Source organism: Spea bombifrons, chromosome 1 (genome assembly GCF_027358695.1).
Source record: "Spea bombifrons isolate aSpeBom1 chromosome 1, aSpeBom1.2.pri, whole genome shotgun sequence".
NCBI lineage: Eukaryota > Metazoa > Chordata > Amphibia > Anura > Pelobatidae > Spea > Spea bombifrons.
This window is the reverse complement of record NC_071087.1, coordinates 81,286,273-81,299,768: the sequence shown is the minus strand read 5'-3', so window position 1 is coordinate 81,299,768 and position 13,496 is coordinate 81,286,273. Positions and strand designations below refer to the sequence as shown.

At 41.5% G+C, this 13,496-nt stretch overlaps 1 protein-coding gene across 1 annotated transcript; it reads right to left on the bottom strand.

The window, feature by feature from the left end:
- Positions 1 to 6,349: 6,349 nt before the first annotated feature.
- LOC128499641 (olfactory receptor 11A1-like) lies at positions 6,350 to 12,572 on the bottom strand. Its single transcript, XM_053468577.1, has 3 exons — positions 12,464 to 12,572; positions 11,704 to 11,789; positions 6,350 to 7,288 (listed from the first exon to the last, which is right to left on the bottom strand). Exons 1-3 carry the CDS (start codon positions 12,570 to 12,572, stop codon positions 6,350 to 6,352), a joined length of 1,134 nt encoding a protein of 377 aa, XP_053324552.1.
- Between the last annotated feature and the right edge of the window lie 924 nt (positions 12,573 to 13,496).

Below are 13,496 nucleotides of genomic sequence, written 5' to 3'. Positions count from 1 at the left end.
ATGGTAAGGGTCCCTGGGGTGGAGCATCTGGAAGAGCAGGGTGGGCCAGTGCTCCAACAGCACTAATTGCTGTATTGATCCAATCCAGAGTCTGCATTCTGGACAGGAGCGCCACAGGTATGGACTAAGTAGCAACTCACCTGTGGTTGATTAATTAGCAGGAAGAGGGTAAAAGGAACTGAGCCTGATTCAGAGGGGAAGGCCATTGTTATTCCAGCTGGGAGAGCTGAGGAACTGAGGAGTGGTTTCTCTCAGAAAAGCCATTTTGATGGAAACTTGTGACTTGTTGGAAGGTGAATGTTTGGAGCTGTTTTGTACTAAGTCAGTGCTCAAGCAAAGACTGTTATCCTGTGCTGCTTATAACTGCTGCTGTTTCTTCCTGTAAAATAAACATTGAAACTGAGCTGGATGTATCCTGGGCTTCATTTACCCTAGAAGACTGTGGTAACAACCAAGATCCTTGACAAAAATCCCAAGGAAAAGGGAGGCCTGTCGCAATATATATTTTTTTCTTCAGTGGCATGATTAAGTGGTGGAACTTATTAGTGCCCCCCAGTTTTGACAGTGTTATCTTATGTGCCCCCTGTATATTGTTCCTAGAGTCGCCACTGGTACAGAGAAACCTTTAGGTTTAAATTCACGCTTTTTGTAATCAGTGAATTATTCATTAGCCAGTGTATTCAGAGGACATCTGATTGAAATGTATTATTAGTATACCATTATTAGTAATGAACTTCAGAATAACAGCAAAACAATCCAGAATAATGCATTTCAAATAAATTATAAATTGATTTGTATTCAACTCACTTTAAAGTATTTGATCCCCTATCAATCGGCAAGATGTCTGGCTCCCAGGTGTATTTTATCACTTGAAATTTTATTGGTTTTTCATAACAAACAAAAGAAAATGCATGGACAAAAACAAAAGATAAGACGGTACCGAGATCAGCAAACATCAGACCAATACAGTACAACGTACCACCGAGCGGAGAAACAGAACCTGGCCAGGTAGCTAGGAAAACGTAGCGCAATACAAATACATAGTCGATGATCAAAGGAGCAACAGAAAATGCAATAAACATCAAAGCAGCCATATACACGGAAGGAGTATACAGTCAGTGGCAAGCTGCATCGGAATAAGGACCTCGTATGACCTGTCCATGAAAGGGAGGGACAGGGGAAAACAGGAAAGAAGGGAAGGGAGGGAGTAGAAAGGAAAAAGAAAAGAGAGAGAAGAGCCTAAAACGAACGAACAGCCTTCAAGCTCCATGGAGTACGCATGTCGTGGAGCAGAAAACCAGGAGGGGTACCACGAAAAGAGGTAAGATAGAAATCATCCCACCTATCCCAAGTAGCCTGGAAAACATGAGAGGTACCCATGGCCGAGTGGGCCATACATTCGTACGTACGGGTAGTGGCTACAGAGTAGAGTACCTCACGTATGGATGGAGGCGTAGGGTTCTTCCACTTCCTAGCAATACAACTCTTAGCAGCCAGGAGGAGATGCATGAGGAGTTTACGACATGGTGAATCTAGGTCAGAAGGGAGCATGTCTAGGAGGGCGACTGAGACGGAGGAGACAATAGAAACTGGGAGCAAATGATTAATGAGTGCGAAAACCTCAGACCAAAAAGTAGACAACTGAGGACAGTCCCACCATATATGAGTCATCGTCCCCCTGTGGCCACACAATCTCCAGCACAAAGGGGAGGTAGACGGAAAAATCTTGGGGAGCTTGGCAGGGACATAATACCAGCGAAATATGACTTTACGATCTGTTTCAAAATGGGTAGCATTTCTGGACACACCACGAATCTGATCCAAGACCGTATACCAATCCTGAACATCAAAGGAACATTGAAGCTCTTTTTCCCAAGCCTCCATATACGGAAGCTTACTATCGGGCGCACAGTCCAGCAAAGCAGCATAGCAGACGGAGATGGCATGCGGGACAACGGGAGCCTGAAGGCAAAGCTTAACAACAGGAGGCATGGAGGCCGTAGATAGGGTGGGTTTCCAGTATTTCTGAATGACGTGACGGAATTGTAGAAACTGCAGGAAATCTTTATTGGTGAGGGAATAGGCCGCCTTTAATTCCTGGAAAGAGCAGACATGACCTCGCGAAAGAAAATGGTTAATGGTCAGGACACCAGCCTGCAGCCATGAGTCAACGGAGACATGAGGCAGTAGGGAGCGTAAAACCGTAATGGGCGCATATGCAGATAAGGTAGATGGAAACCCAAGAGTGGTACGGTATTTGTCCCACAAGGACAGCGACAATTTTGAGGTCGGTAAAAGATGTGGCAGCGGTGGACGAACAGACTTCGGAAGCCAAAGTAAGTCCCTCAGGGCCCACGGTCGAGCGAAAGCATTTTCAAGGTCAACCCACGCCACACGCGCCGCAGCAGAGAACAGCTGGAGAGTCTGTGTGAGGGCAGCAGCCAGATAATAGTTCTTAACATCTGGGACTCCCAGGCCTCCTAGCATTTTAGGTCATTGAAGGAGACGAATGGAGAGCCGGGCTTTCTTGTCGGCCCAGATGAACGCGGAAACAGTTGACTGAATTTCACGGAGGAGGGTAGGCGATATAGGAACCGGCAACGTCCGGAACAGGTAGAGTAACTTCGGTAAAGAGTTCATCTTGAAGGAGACAATCCTACCGGTCCATGATAGTTCAAATTTGGACCAGCGAAGGAGATCGTCCTTAATCGCTCGCCAGATATGTTGGTAATTCACTTTAGCCAAAGTATGGACAGATTTAGTGAGACGAATCCCCAGGTAAGTAAGGTAATCGGATCTCCAGTCATCGATATTTGGCCAATCACCGCCGCAGGGAAACCAAGATTCAGAGCCTGGGACTTGCCCCAATTGATTTAATAATAGGAAACGGTGCCAAACTCCTCGAGGAGAGAATGCAGAGCCGGCAGAGAGCGCAGCGGATCTGTGATGGTTAGCAGGACCTCGTCAGCATACAAGGCAAGCTTCGTTTCGACAGAATGGCACGAAAAACCCTTGACATCCGGAGACGATCGCACCGCAATAGCCAGAGGCTCCATGGCTAGCGCAAAAAGTAACGGCGAGAGGGGACAGCCTTGTCTAGTTCCATTCGAGATGTCAAAAGGTCGGGAGAGGAAGCCGGCAACACGAACACTCGCATGAGGACGAACATATAAACGGTCAATCGCTGCGATGAAGGCCTCCGGGAGATGAAACGCACGTAGAGTGGCCATGAGGTAGCCCCAGTGGAGCCTATCAAAGGCCTTCTCCGCATCCAGGTGTATTTTATACAGGTAACGAGCTGAGATCAGGAGCACTCTCTTAAAGGGAGTGCTCCTAATCTCAGTTTGTTACCTGTATAAAAGACACCTGTCCACAGAAGCAATCAATCAATCAGATTCCAAACACTCCACCATGGCCAAGACCAAAGAGCTGTCCAAGGATGTCAGGGACAAGATTGTAGCCCTACACAAGGCTGGAATTGGCTACAAGACCATCGCCAGGCAGCTTGGTGAGAAGGTGACAATAATGACTTGGAGAGATCTGCAAATAGGAGTGGGACAAATCCCTCCTGAGATATGTGCAAACCTGGTGGCCAACTAGAAGAAACGTCTGACCTCTGTGATTGCCAACAAGGGTTTTGCCACCAAGTCATGTTTTGCAAAGGGGTCAAATACTTATTTCACTGAGTAAAATCAAATTGATAACTTATTTGAAATGCATTATTCTGGATTGTTTTGTTGTTATTCTGTCTCTCGCTGTTCAAATAAACCTACCATTAACATTATAGACTGATCATGTCTTTGTCAGTGGACAAATGTATAAAATCAGCAGGGGATCAAATAATTTTTTCCTTCACTGTATATGTATGCAAAGAGTGGGCTATCATTTGTAAGGCTGCTTTTGAGAAAGCACAAGGTGTGAAACGCGTGAAGCATAAACCTATCGAGGATTTTATGTTGGCATAGCCCTCATTACAAATGCTTTTTATGACAGTGGACTAAGGATCAAAATAAAAGGAACATATTCTTTACCAGTCATGTATGAGGTTTCGAATAATTGTTTGGATTCCCTTGAAATGTAGTGCTGGTTTATATATTACAGAGTAAAAGTGGCATCTAATAAGCCAAAGTATTTGTATAAATAATAAGTATATATAATAGTATAAATTAAACACACACACTAGCACTTACTTAATATCTACAAAATTAAAAAATCACAATTTGATATTGCAAGCTATTAATTTTCTTCTGCAAGAATATTTTTTTGCTTGTTAACTACTGTTTATAGTTATGTGATTATCATTCAACAGAATTTTTAGTTTCTTCTTTGGTCCGTCCGTTTTAGGGCAATGAATTTGGTTTCATGAACTTTCAGTTTAGACAAAATTCAGAGGGCTTTTTTAATTCGGAAAATAAATTTGTTGTCACTCTCGCTCACGCTCTCAATGTCTCCCTATCCTCTCCAATAATCGCTCCCCTTCTTGTTCTTCTGTTTCTTCTTCTCCCGGCTCTCGGCTACTCCTGGCCACTTCTTTAATAGGGAGGAGTCTCAGCACACAACCTCTCCTCTGATTGAAGAAATGAGGGAGAGGCTGTCCGCTGAGGCTCCACCCTATTGTCGAACAAATACACCAGGCCGGGATAACCTCCTTGTTTCTAGACATTCTTACAAATTGATGATGCACGAGTCTAGTAGCAACAAAAAGATACCACAGCCTCCATTAAAAGTAGCCCAAAAAAGAGGGATGGTTGATGGTTATGGCTGTGAATGATGGTCCAACAATCTGCAAAATTTTCATTACTTTTTCACTCAAGCCAATCAGCATTTAAAAGGGGAAGGGTGCTTACCCCATTTTAAGTAACAGCAGTTACAGACCTATGAGAGTTGGAATGTGAGTCAGATTGAGGCTTTTTAGTGGCCCACAAATAGCTACCCCTTATAATGTACATGTTAGTAAAGACTAGACATATAAGGTATTTAGCTAGGTGTGTGTTTACATACTTGCATTTGAAATGTTTACCTGGAGACACTCATGGCAAACAAGTACAGTTTGGCTACACCTAAAGTGGCCTCTCAAAATTCTAGGTAGGTGGTTAACATTTTCATGTATGTTTAATAAAATCACCCAACATACTGGAGTTAGAGAGGTTATGGCTCAAAATACCAATGAGGAAGTCTTTTCTGCTTTCTTAACTATTGTATTACACACCTGAGACTGGAGACCTTCTTGGGATAATAGGTCTTGGATTAACTTATATTTTGTAGAATGTTTTGATGTATTAGCAGGGATAGATTTCCTAACTGGTAGGCTAGACACTTGCATAAAGGTTAATTTTGTACACATATTGAGAAATAAATATTTAAGGTTATGGGAGGGGTGAGGTCGTTTTTATGCCTAATGATGCAAGGGATAACAGCCTATGCCAGAATATTACATGTACACATAACAGCTTTTCAAATGTTGGTTTGGAAAGGTTCCATAGGTATGCATTGGATGTGACATATAGCCCTGTGAGTAACAATATTAAATGATGTACTTAGAGGGGTAGTGCATAGGCATAACAGATGCACTTCCTACACAATACTCTGATATATAGTGGCACTTCTCCAGTCACTCTTTGCTACAGTGTGTTTTACTTACCTCTCAATCTAAGTCTCACCACTTCTTTGCCTTCACCAGCAAAGTCATCTTTATCAGTGCCGACATGTACGGTTTAGCATCATAAGACATGAGATCTCTAGAATGGCTGCGGTTTGAAGTATGATTAGGAATAACAAAGTAAATCAATATGGTGAAAAGTGTCAACTGTCTCATAAACTGATCAGGGTTCTGTCTGTGTTCATGAAGGGAGTGCCATGCAATTTTTTTTATTATTATTTAGGTTGAAACATACAAGCATTTATAAAGAGACCTTAACTGCTGAAGAAGCTGGGACAAACATCACGAGGTTCAGTATGCAGTACCAGTACAGAATATATATATTATATATATATTCTTTTTTAATAGAGGATATACAAACATGGGTTTGTTCACAGAATGGTCATATATGATGTTCCACTATTATATTCTTCCCAGCAACTGCTGGGATCACCAGCATGTTCTGCTGGATTTAAGACAACTATCCTTAATACCAATATTTGAACAGTTTTTGGGGAACATTATGAGATAGTGTGGTAATTTTAAGGTGGTATACTGTCCTAAGACCCTTTTACCTGGTTGTCTACCAAATCAGTGGTCATAAACCTTTCAACCAGTCTCTCCCAATAAAACCATTTAGGTTCACTACCTGGCTGTGCAGTGTAATTAGAAAAAACACAAAACCAGTCATCATGCAAAGTAAAAGTGTATTTATTTTTTAAACGTTTTTTTAAACATTTTTTCAGCAGCTTCAGCAAAATCTTTATTTTTTAGCGAATATATAACAGGATTAAGTAAAGGTGTGACAATAGTGTACAAGAGTGAAAGTAGTTTGTTGATTTCTAGCGAATGCTTTTGTGAAGGAACCCCATACAGAATGAATAAAGTTCCATAGTACATGAAAACCACAGTAAGATGAGAGCTACATGTGGAAAAGGCTTTCTGTCGTCCTTTCTCCGACTGCATCCTGACAATTGTGTATATTATAAAAGCATAAGATGTTAGAATAATAAAAAATGGGAAGACTGTAACAAGAAAAGACAAAATAAAGGATACAAATTTTACTAATGTGATGTCTGAGCATGCAAGTTCCAGGAATGGGGCAAGGTCACAAAAGAAATGATCAATAGAGTTAAGGTTACAGAACAGCAACTTTGATAGACAAATAGCAACTGGTAGAGTGGGAGTAAATCCAAGTAGCCAAGAAAAAACTATAAGATAACGACAATGAGGAATGGTCATGATCGAAGAATAACGTAATGGGCTGCATATGGCCAAGTAGCGATCATAAGACATCACCGTTAGTAATAAACACTCTGTAGCTGTGAGAGAACCAAAAATGTAGAATTGCACTATGCAGTCAGTGATTGGCATGGAACCTTCTTCTGTCCAGATTATGTGTAGCATGTTGGGTATGAGATTTGTTGTTATCAAAATATCTGATAAGGAAAGGTTACCCAGAAAGAAGTACATGGGAGTATGGAGGTGGGTAAAAAATGGCACCAAAGTAACAATAAAGAAATTCCCAATGAAAATCGCAATGTAGGTAAGAAGCAGGAAAATAAACAGTAATGTTCTGACCTGATGAAGGTTCTTAAAACCAATGATGATAAATTCTGTCACTATAGTCTTATTGTAATTGCTCATTGTCTGTGAGGAGAGAGTGAAAAAAAGGAGATAATTTTAATGAAAAATCAATTTCAATTTACATATCTTGATAAAATAAAAAGTACACAAGAATATTTGTCCCAAATTCTTTAAAACAGCTTAAGTGTCGTATTAGCTCTTCATTCAGGATAATTTATGTTTTAGTTAGAGCTTAAACATTTTAGGAATAAAACACAAAAAATAAGGAATCTTACAAAGCACTCATGTCACATTATGAACTACAGAGAATGTGATAACTGATCCTTTTTCTAAATATTGCTAAACTATGATTTACACAGTTTTTAAATGTAATTTTAATTCCTCTTTCTCTTTAATAGTCAATATAATGTCCTTCTGGGCCCCTTATGTATAAACAGCTGCCTTAAACCATGTCATCAAATTTTCTGAGTGGACAATGAAAACCCTGGAAGTCTGTAGACTGGGTTATCATACAACCTAGATGAGTAGGGTCCTGGCATCTGTAGCTGTGACCTCTCCAAGCACACTTTCAACACAGCGAAAGCCTTTCACCCACCAGAGTCCAAATTTTAGCCCACACTTTAAACTCTGAAATTAAGAAATGCAACAAAAAATAATTATTTACTATTAAAGAATACCTTACTCCACACATCATAAGGCAAAACATGCAGTTTTAAATAAACTATTAAAAATCAATATACCGTATTTGCTCGATTATAAGACGACCCTGATTATAAGACGACCCCCCAAAATCTGAATATTAACTTAGGAAAAAAGAAAAAGCCTGAATATAAGACGACCCCAAAGGAAAAAAGTTTTACCGGTAAATGTTAATTCATGTAAACTATTTTTTTTAATAAAAACTATGATTGAGAAAAAGATTTTTTTTTGTTTTTATTTCTTGTATTTTCCAACCTGTCCCCCAGTTACGCACATCTGCCCCCAGGCTTGCCACTCCAATATGGCACTGTGGCCCATGATATGCCTTTTAACCCTCTATATGCCACTGTGCCCCATGGTATGCCTTTTTTCACCCCCTATGTGCCACTCTGCCTCCAGAAATGCCTTATACCCCTATATCCCATTCTGGCATTTAGGGGGTTAAAATGCATATTATGGGGCAGAGTGGCATATAGGGAGGTATAAGGCATTTCAGGAGGCAGAGTGGCATTAAGGGAGTTAAAAGGCATTGTATAGAGCACTCTGCCTCCAGAAATGCCTTATACCCTTATATGCCACTCTGCCATTTAGGGGGTTAAAAGGCATATTATGGGGCAGAGTGGCATATAGGGAGGTATAAGGCATTTCAGGAGGCAGAGTGCTCTATTAAATGCCCCCTTAACGCCACTCCAGAAATGCCCTATGCCCCCATTTAACACACACACACACCCTATACCCCCATTTAACTAACACACACACACACACACACACACACTCTCCCCCCCTATCCCCCCCCTCTATTTGAGGTCTGATTAGAAGAAGACCCCGATTAGAAGACGAGGGGTATTTTTCAGAGCATTTGCTCTGAAAAAAACCTCGTCTTATAATCGAGCAAATACGGTAATTACTAGACATGAAAACTTAGTGTGAATAAATGTTTTGATTACTAAATGAGAATGTATAAGCCACTACATTGTCCCACTGACATAATTTCCCATTGCAATACCATGTGCTTTGCAGTTCTTCATTACATTATTTATACAGGTGTTTGAGTAAAAATAGTAGTATAAGAAATTCACCTTACTTACATTTTTTTCCAGCAAATGCATTTATCTCACCTTGGAATATGAATATAGTAATAATAAAACACGTTGTTAAAGCATAAAATTCCTTTTTAAAATAAGTTGCATGGGTTGTGGAACATACACCAATGATGGAAAATGTAGGTTTCAGCTATTAAAGAATTTGAATTTAGACAGCCTTTAAACAGAATATGTATATGAAAGTGATACTTTGTTTCATTTTCTTCACTAATATTGCTTCTCACAGTTTCCCGGTGGTACTATGCTATTTGCACCCAAGCTCTCTTGGGTTTAATTAGAAGACTACAATCTGTGTCACCTCAGAAAGCCGATGGTCTCTATGGCCCCATTTAATTACCCATACGTAACAGTCTTATTTAAATTGTATTACTCATTTGTTATTATCCAATTTTCTAGGAATTTACCAGAAAATACATTGTATCTACAGACTTCTGATTTCCATACACATTATGACCACTGACAGGGGAAGTAAAAAACACTGATAATCTTTATTAGGCAAGCAATTGTCATCCTCAAAAATTGATGCGTTAGGAGCAGGAAAATGGGATCTGAGCAACTTTTTTGAGGGCCAAAATAATGATGGTTAGACGTTTGGGTGGGAACACCACCAAAACTACAGCTCTTGTGGGGTTTTCCCGGTCTGTATGATCAAGAGCTATCAAAAGTGGTCCAAGGAAGAAAAAGCAGTAAACCAGCAACTAGGTCATGGGTGACAAAAGCTCATTGATGCACGTGGGGGGCGAAGGTTGGTCTGTGTGATCAAATCCAATACATAAGTTCCTTACACCGTCTCGCTCTAACTGAAACCTGGCTAACCTCTTCTAACACCGCCTCTCTCGCTGCTCTCTTATGGTGGCCTATACCACACTCCCAGACCTGATGACAGGAAGGGTGAAGGAGTAGGCTTCCTACTCTCCCCTACTTGTACTTTTCAACCTTTTGTCTCTGCCCCATCACTCTCTTTCTCCTCAATTGAAGTCCATGCTATCCAACTATTTCATCCCATCTCCATACGCATTGCTGTTATATATCGCCCCCCTGGCCCAGCTAACATCTTTCTTGATCACTTCTCCCCATGGCTTCCTCTCTTCCTCTCCTCTGATGTTCCTTCTGTTGTCCTTGGGGATTTCAACATCCCAGTTAACCTATCTATTAACCTTCAGAACTTCTCAATCAATTTACTCTCTCTTCTCTCTCCAATCTCAAACATGTTGTGCCCTAACAATGCTACCTCTGTCTATAACTCTACTCTCACATCTGCTCTTGAGCATGTAGCAGCAGTTACTACTCGCTCCTCACGACGTTCACGTTTCCAACCCTGGCACACGACTGTAACTCGTCTATCTATCTCCTTCAATGTTAATGGTGCCATCATCTCCTTGTCTACTCATGCACGCTGTCTTGGTGTCACCCTTGACTCAGACCTTTCGTTCACACCCCATGTTCAGCCTGTCTCTAACAACTGTCATCTCCATCTTAAAACATTGCCCGCATCCGTCCCTTCCTAACACAGCATACCACTAAGGCTCTTCTCCATGCCCTGATTATCTCCCATCTTAATTACTGTAACTCTGTCTTAGCTGGTCTCCCTCTTAACCGTCTCACCCCTCTACAATCCACCATGAATGCTGCTGCCAGACTTATCTTTCTCTCACATCGTTTTACTAACGTCTCTCCCCTCTGTCAGTCTCTTCACTGGCTGCCTGTGCTCTTCAGGATTCATTTCAAAATCCTCAAAGCCCTTCACAGCGGCTCCCCTCCCTACATCTCCTCACTCATCTCTAAATACACTCCTAACCGGTCTCTCCGCCCATCCAATGATCTCCTTCTATTCTCTCTTCTGATTTCTAGCTCTCCTGCACGCTTACAAGATTTCTCAAGGGCTGCCCCTATACTCTGGAATGCCCTCCCCGGCCTATCCGTTTTTCTCCGTGCCTTTATTCGTTCCAAAAATCCCTCAAGACCCACTTCTTTAAGGACGCTTACAACATAGCACATTAATCCCCTCCCATATTCCTTTAGCTCACCTTTCCTAGTCCCTCTCCTGCAATACTTTTACTAGTATGACTGGTCTATCCCTAACAACGACACTTTTACCTATTGTGTAATACACCCTAAATCCCTCTAGATTGTAAGCTCGTTTGAGCAGGGCCCTCCTCACCTGTTGTCTCTGTTAGTCAATTTGTTATGTTACACACTAGTTGTTATGTCCTGTCCACCCATTGTACAGCGCTACAGAATTTGATGGCGCTATATAAAACAATAAATAATAAATAATAATAAGCTACTGTAGCTCAAATTGCTGAAAAAGTTAATGCTGGTTCTAAAAGAAAGGTGTCAGAACACACAGTGTATCCCAGTTTGTTGCGTATGGGCGACCAGCCGGGGTGCCCATGCTGACCACTGCTGAAAGCCTACAATGGGCACATGAGCATAAGAACTAGACCACGGAGCAATGGAAGCTGGTGGCCTGGTCTGATGAATCATGTTTTCTTTCACATAACATGGATAGCCGGTTGCGTGTGCGCCACTTACACAGAAAAAGACATGGCAACAGGATGCACTACGGGAAGAAGACAAGCCGGTGGAGGCAGCGTGATGCATTGGGCAATGTTCTGCTGGGAAACCTTGTGTGTTGCCTTTCACGTGGATGTTACTTTGACACTTACCACCTACCTTAGCATTGTTGCAGATCATGTACACCATTTCATGGACACGGTATTTCCTGTTGCCGTTGTCCTCTTTCACACTGTTTTGGATGTCTTTCAAATAAAGCTTTCTTCAGTTGTTGAACTGCTCCAAATTATATGATTATAAGTGTACATGCACGGAGAGAGAAATAAGACTCACAACACAGTCTGGGTCTGGTCCAAAATCACTCTGCTTTATTACGATCAGGATATAGGTTATAAAGTGTCCAACAAAGGAGGACGTCTTAACACATAAAACATCTTAATTGGTTAATTCCTTAAAACTATGCGGATATAGACAGAAAAACCGTTACAAACAAACATCAGGCGATACTTGGGTAATTTCCTGGTATCTAGAACAAAATGCCAGCCGGATATCTTGCGGTTAGTAAAATATAGAGTACGTGTTTATGTAACTTGTACTAAACGTCCTAAACTATTGCTACTTGCGTCTCTCGCATACTTGCGTGAGGTTTGACCCTTTATACTGGTCAGAGCCAGCTTATATTCATTACAGTTTATAAGCGTTTCTTGCTGAGATATATAAACATAACTTGGTTCCATAACAGTCCTCCCTTGAATATATGATGGCTGACTGTCCCTAAACCTGTCAGATCCTACCGGACATAATCCCGCATCCTCTTCACCTGCAGTGGCGACAAATTATCCCTATTGGATAAAATCCCGGTTTCAGGTCTTGGACATGTCCCTCGGATCTATATGTCCCTAAATGGGATGGGGATTACCGTTGGGGGTGACCTTCGGGTTCATTGCTTCATAGAAAGGCGTAGAACTGCTTGGCTCGCTATCATCGTATATAAGCATCAGTGGAGTTGTTTCGTTTACAGCAAACATCTTATCACACAGACGCCGAAAACATGGAACCACACATAAAAGAATAAAAGCAACAATAATCACAATAATTATTAAAATAATTGCCAGCTGGACCAGGCCCTGTTTCCATCCTTTAAGCTATCTGAACCATTCAGCCCATGGATGGTCGATTCCCGAATTACGCTTCAATTCATCTCCTAGAGCAGTTAACTTTTTAATTGCCACAGTGACTTTCCCGTCAGGACCGGTATTATCTGGGATGAAGGTACAGCAAGTTTCTCCGATTATTTTACAGACCCCGCCCTTTTCCGCTAGGATCATGTCTAATGCCATACGATTCTGGAAAGTCATCTGGGTTGCTGCCTCCAATTGTTTCGATAGTCCTTGGAGTGCGTCTCGGGTGTAATTGACAAATCTCTGCTGATTATAATAGATAAAGTTAATCCAATCAACATTTTTATTTATTGTAACCATTGGAAAAATAGACTCAAAACCAGCGGCTACTTAATCTCGGGCTTTATATTCATCTGGGACCCCCCTAGGGACTCCTATCGCATCTATATACACATGGGGGTCAAAGCTCCCCTCAGGGGTTTTTGAGTTACTGCGCTTTTTACGGAACTGGGTGGACTGAACCTTAATTGGGATTTCTGGCTCTTCTGACATTATAAGACATGGCAACAGGATGCACTACGGGAAGAAGACAAGCCGGTGGAGGCAGCGTGATGCATTGGGCAATGTTCTGCTGGGAAACCTTGTGTGTTGCCTTTCACGTGGATGTTACTTTGACACTTACCACCTACCTTAGCATTGTTGCAGATCATGTATTTTGATATCACAAAATCCGGGGTCGAAATTATCAGTGACATCCCCGTCCTGTGTCATTACACCGGTGTATTCATTGACATAGCGTTTAGAGACACAGTCTATAATGTGACAATGTTG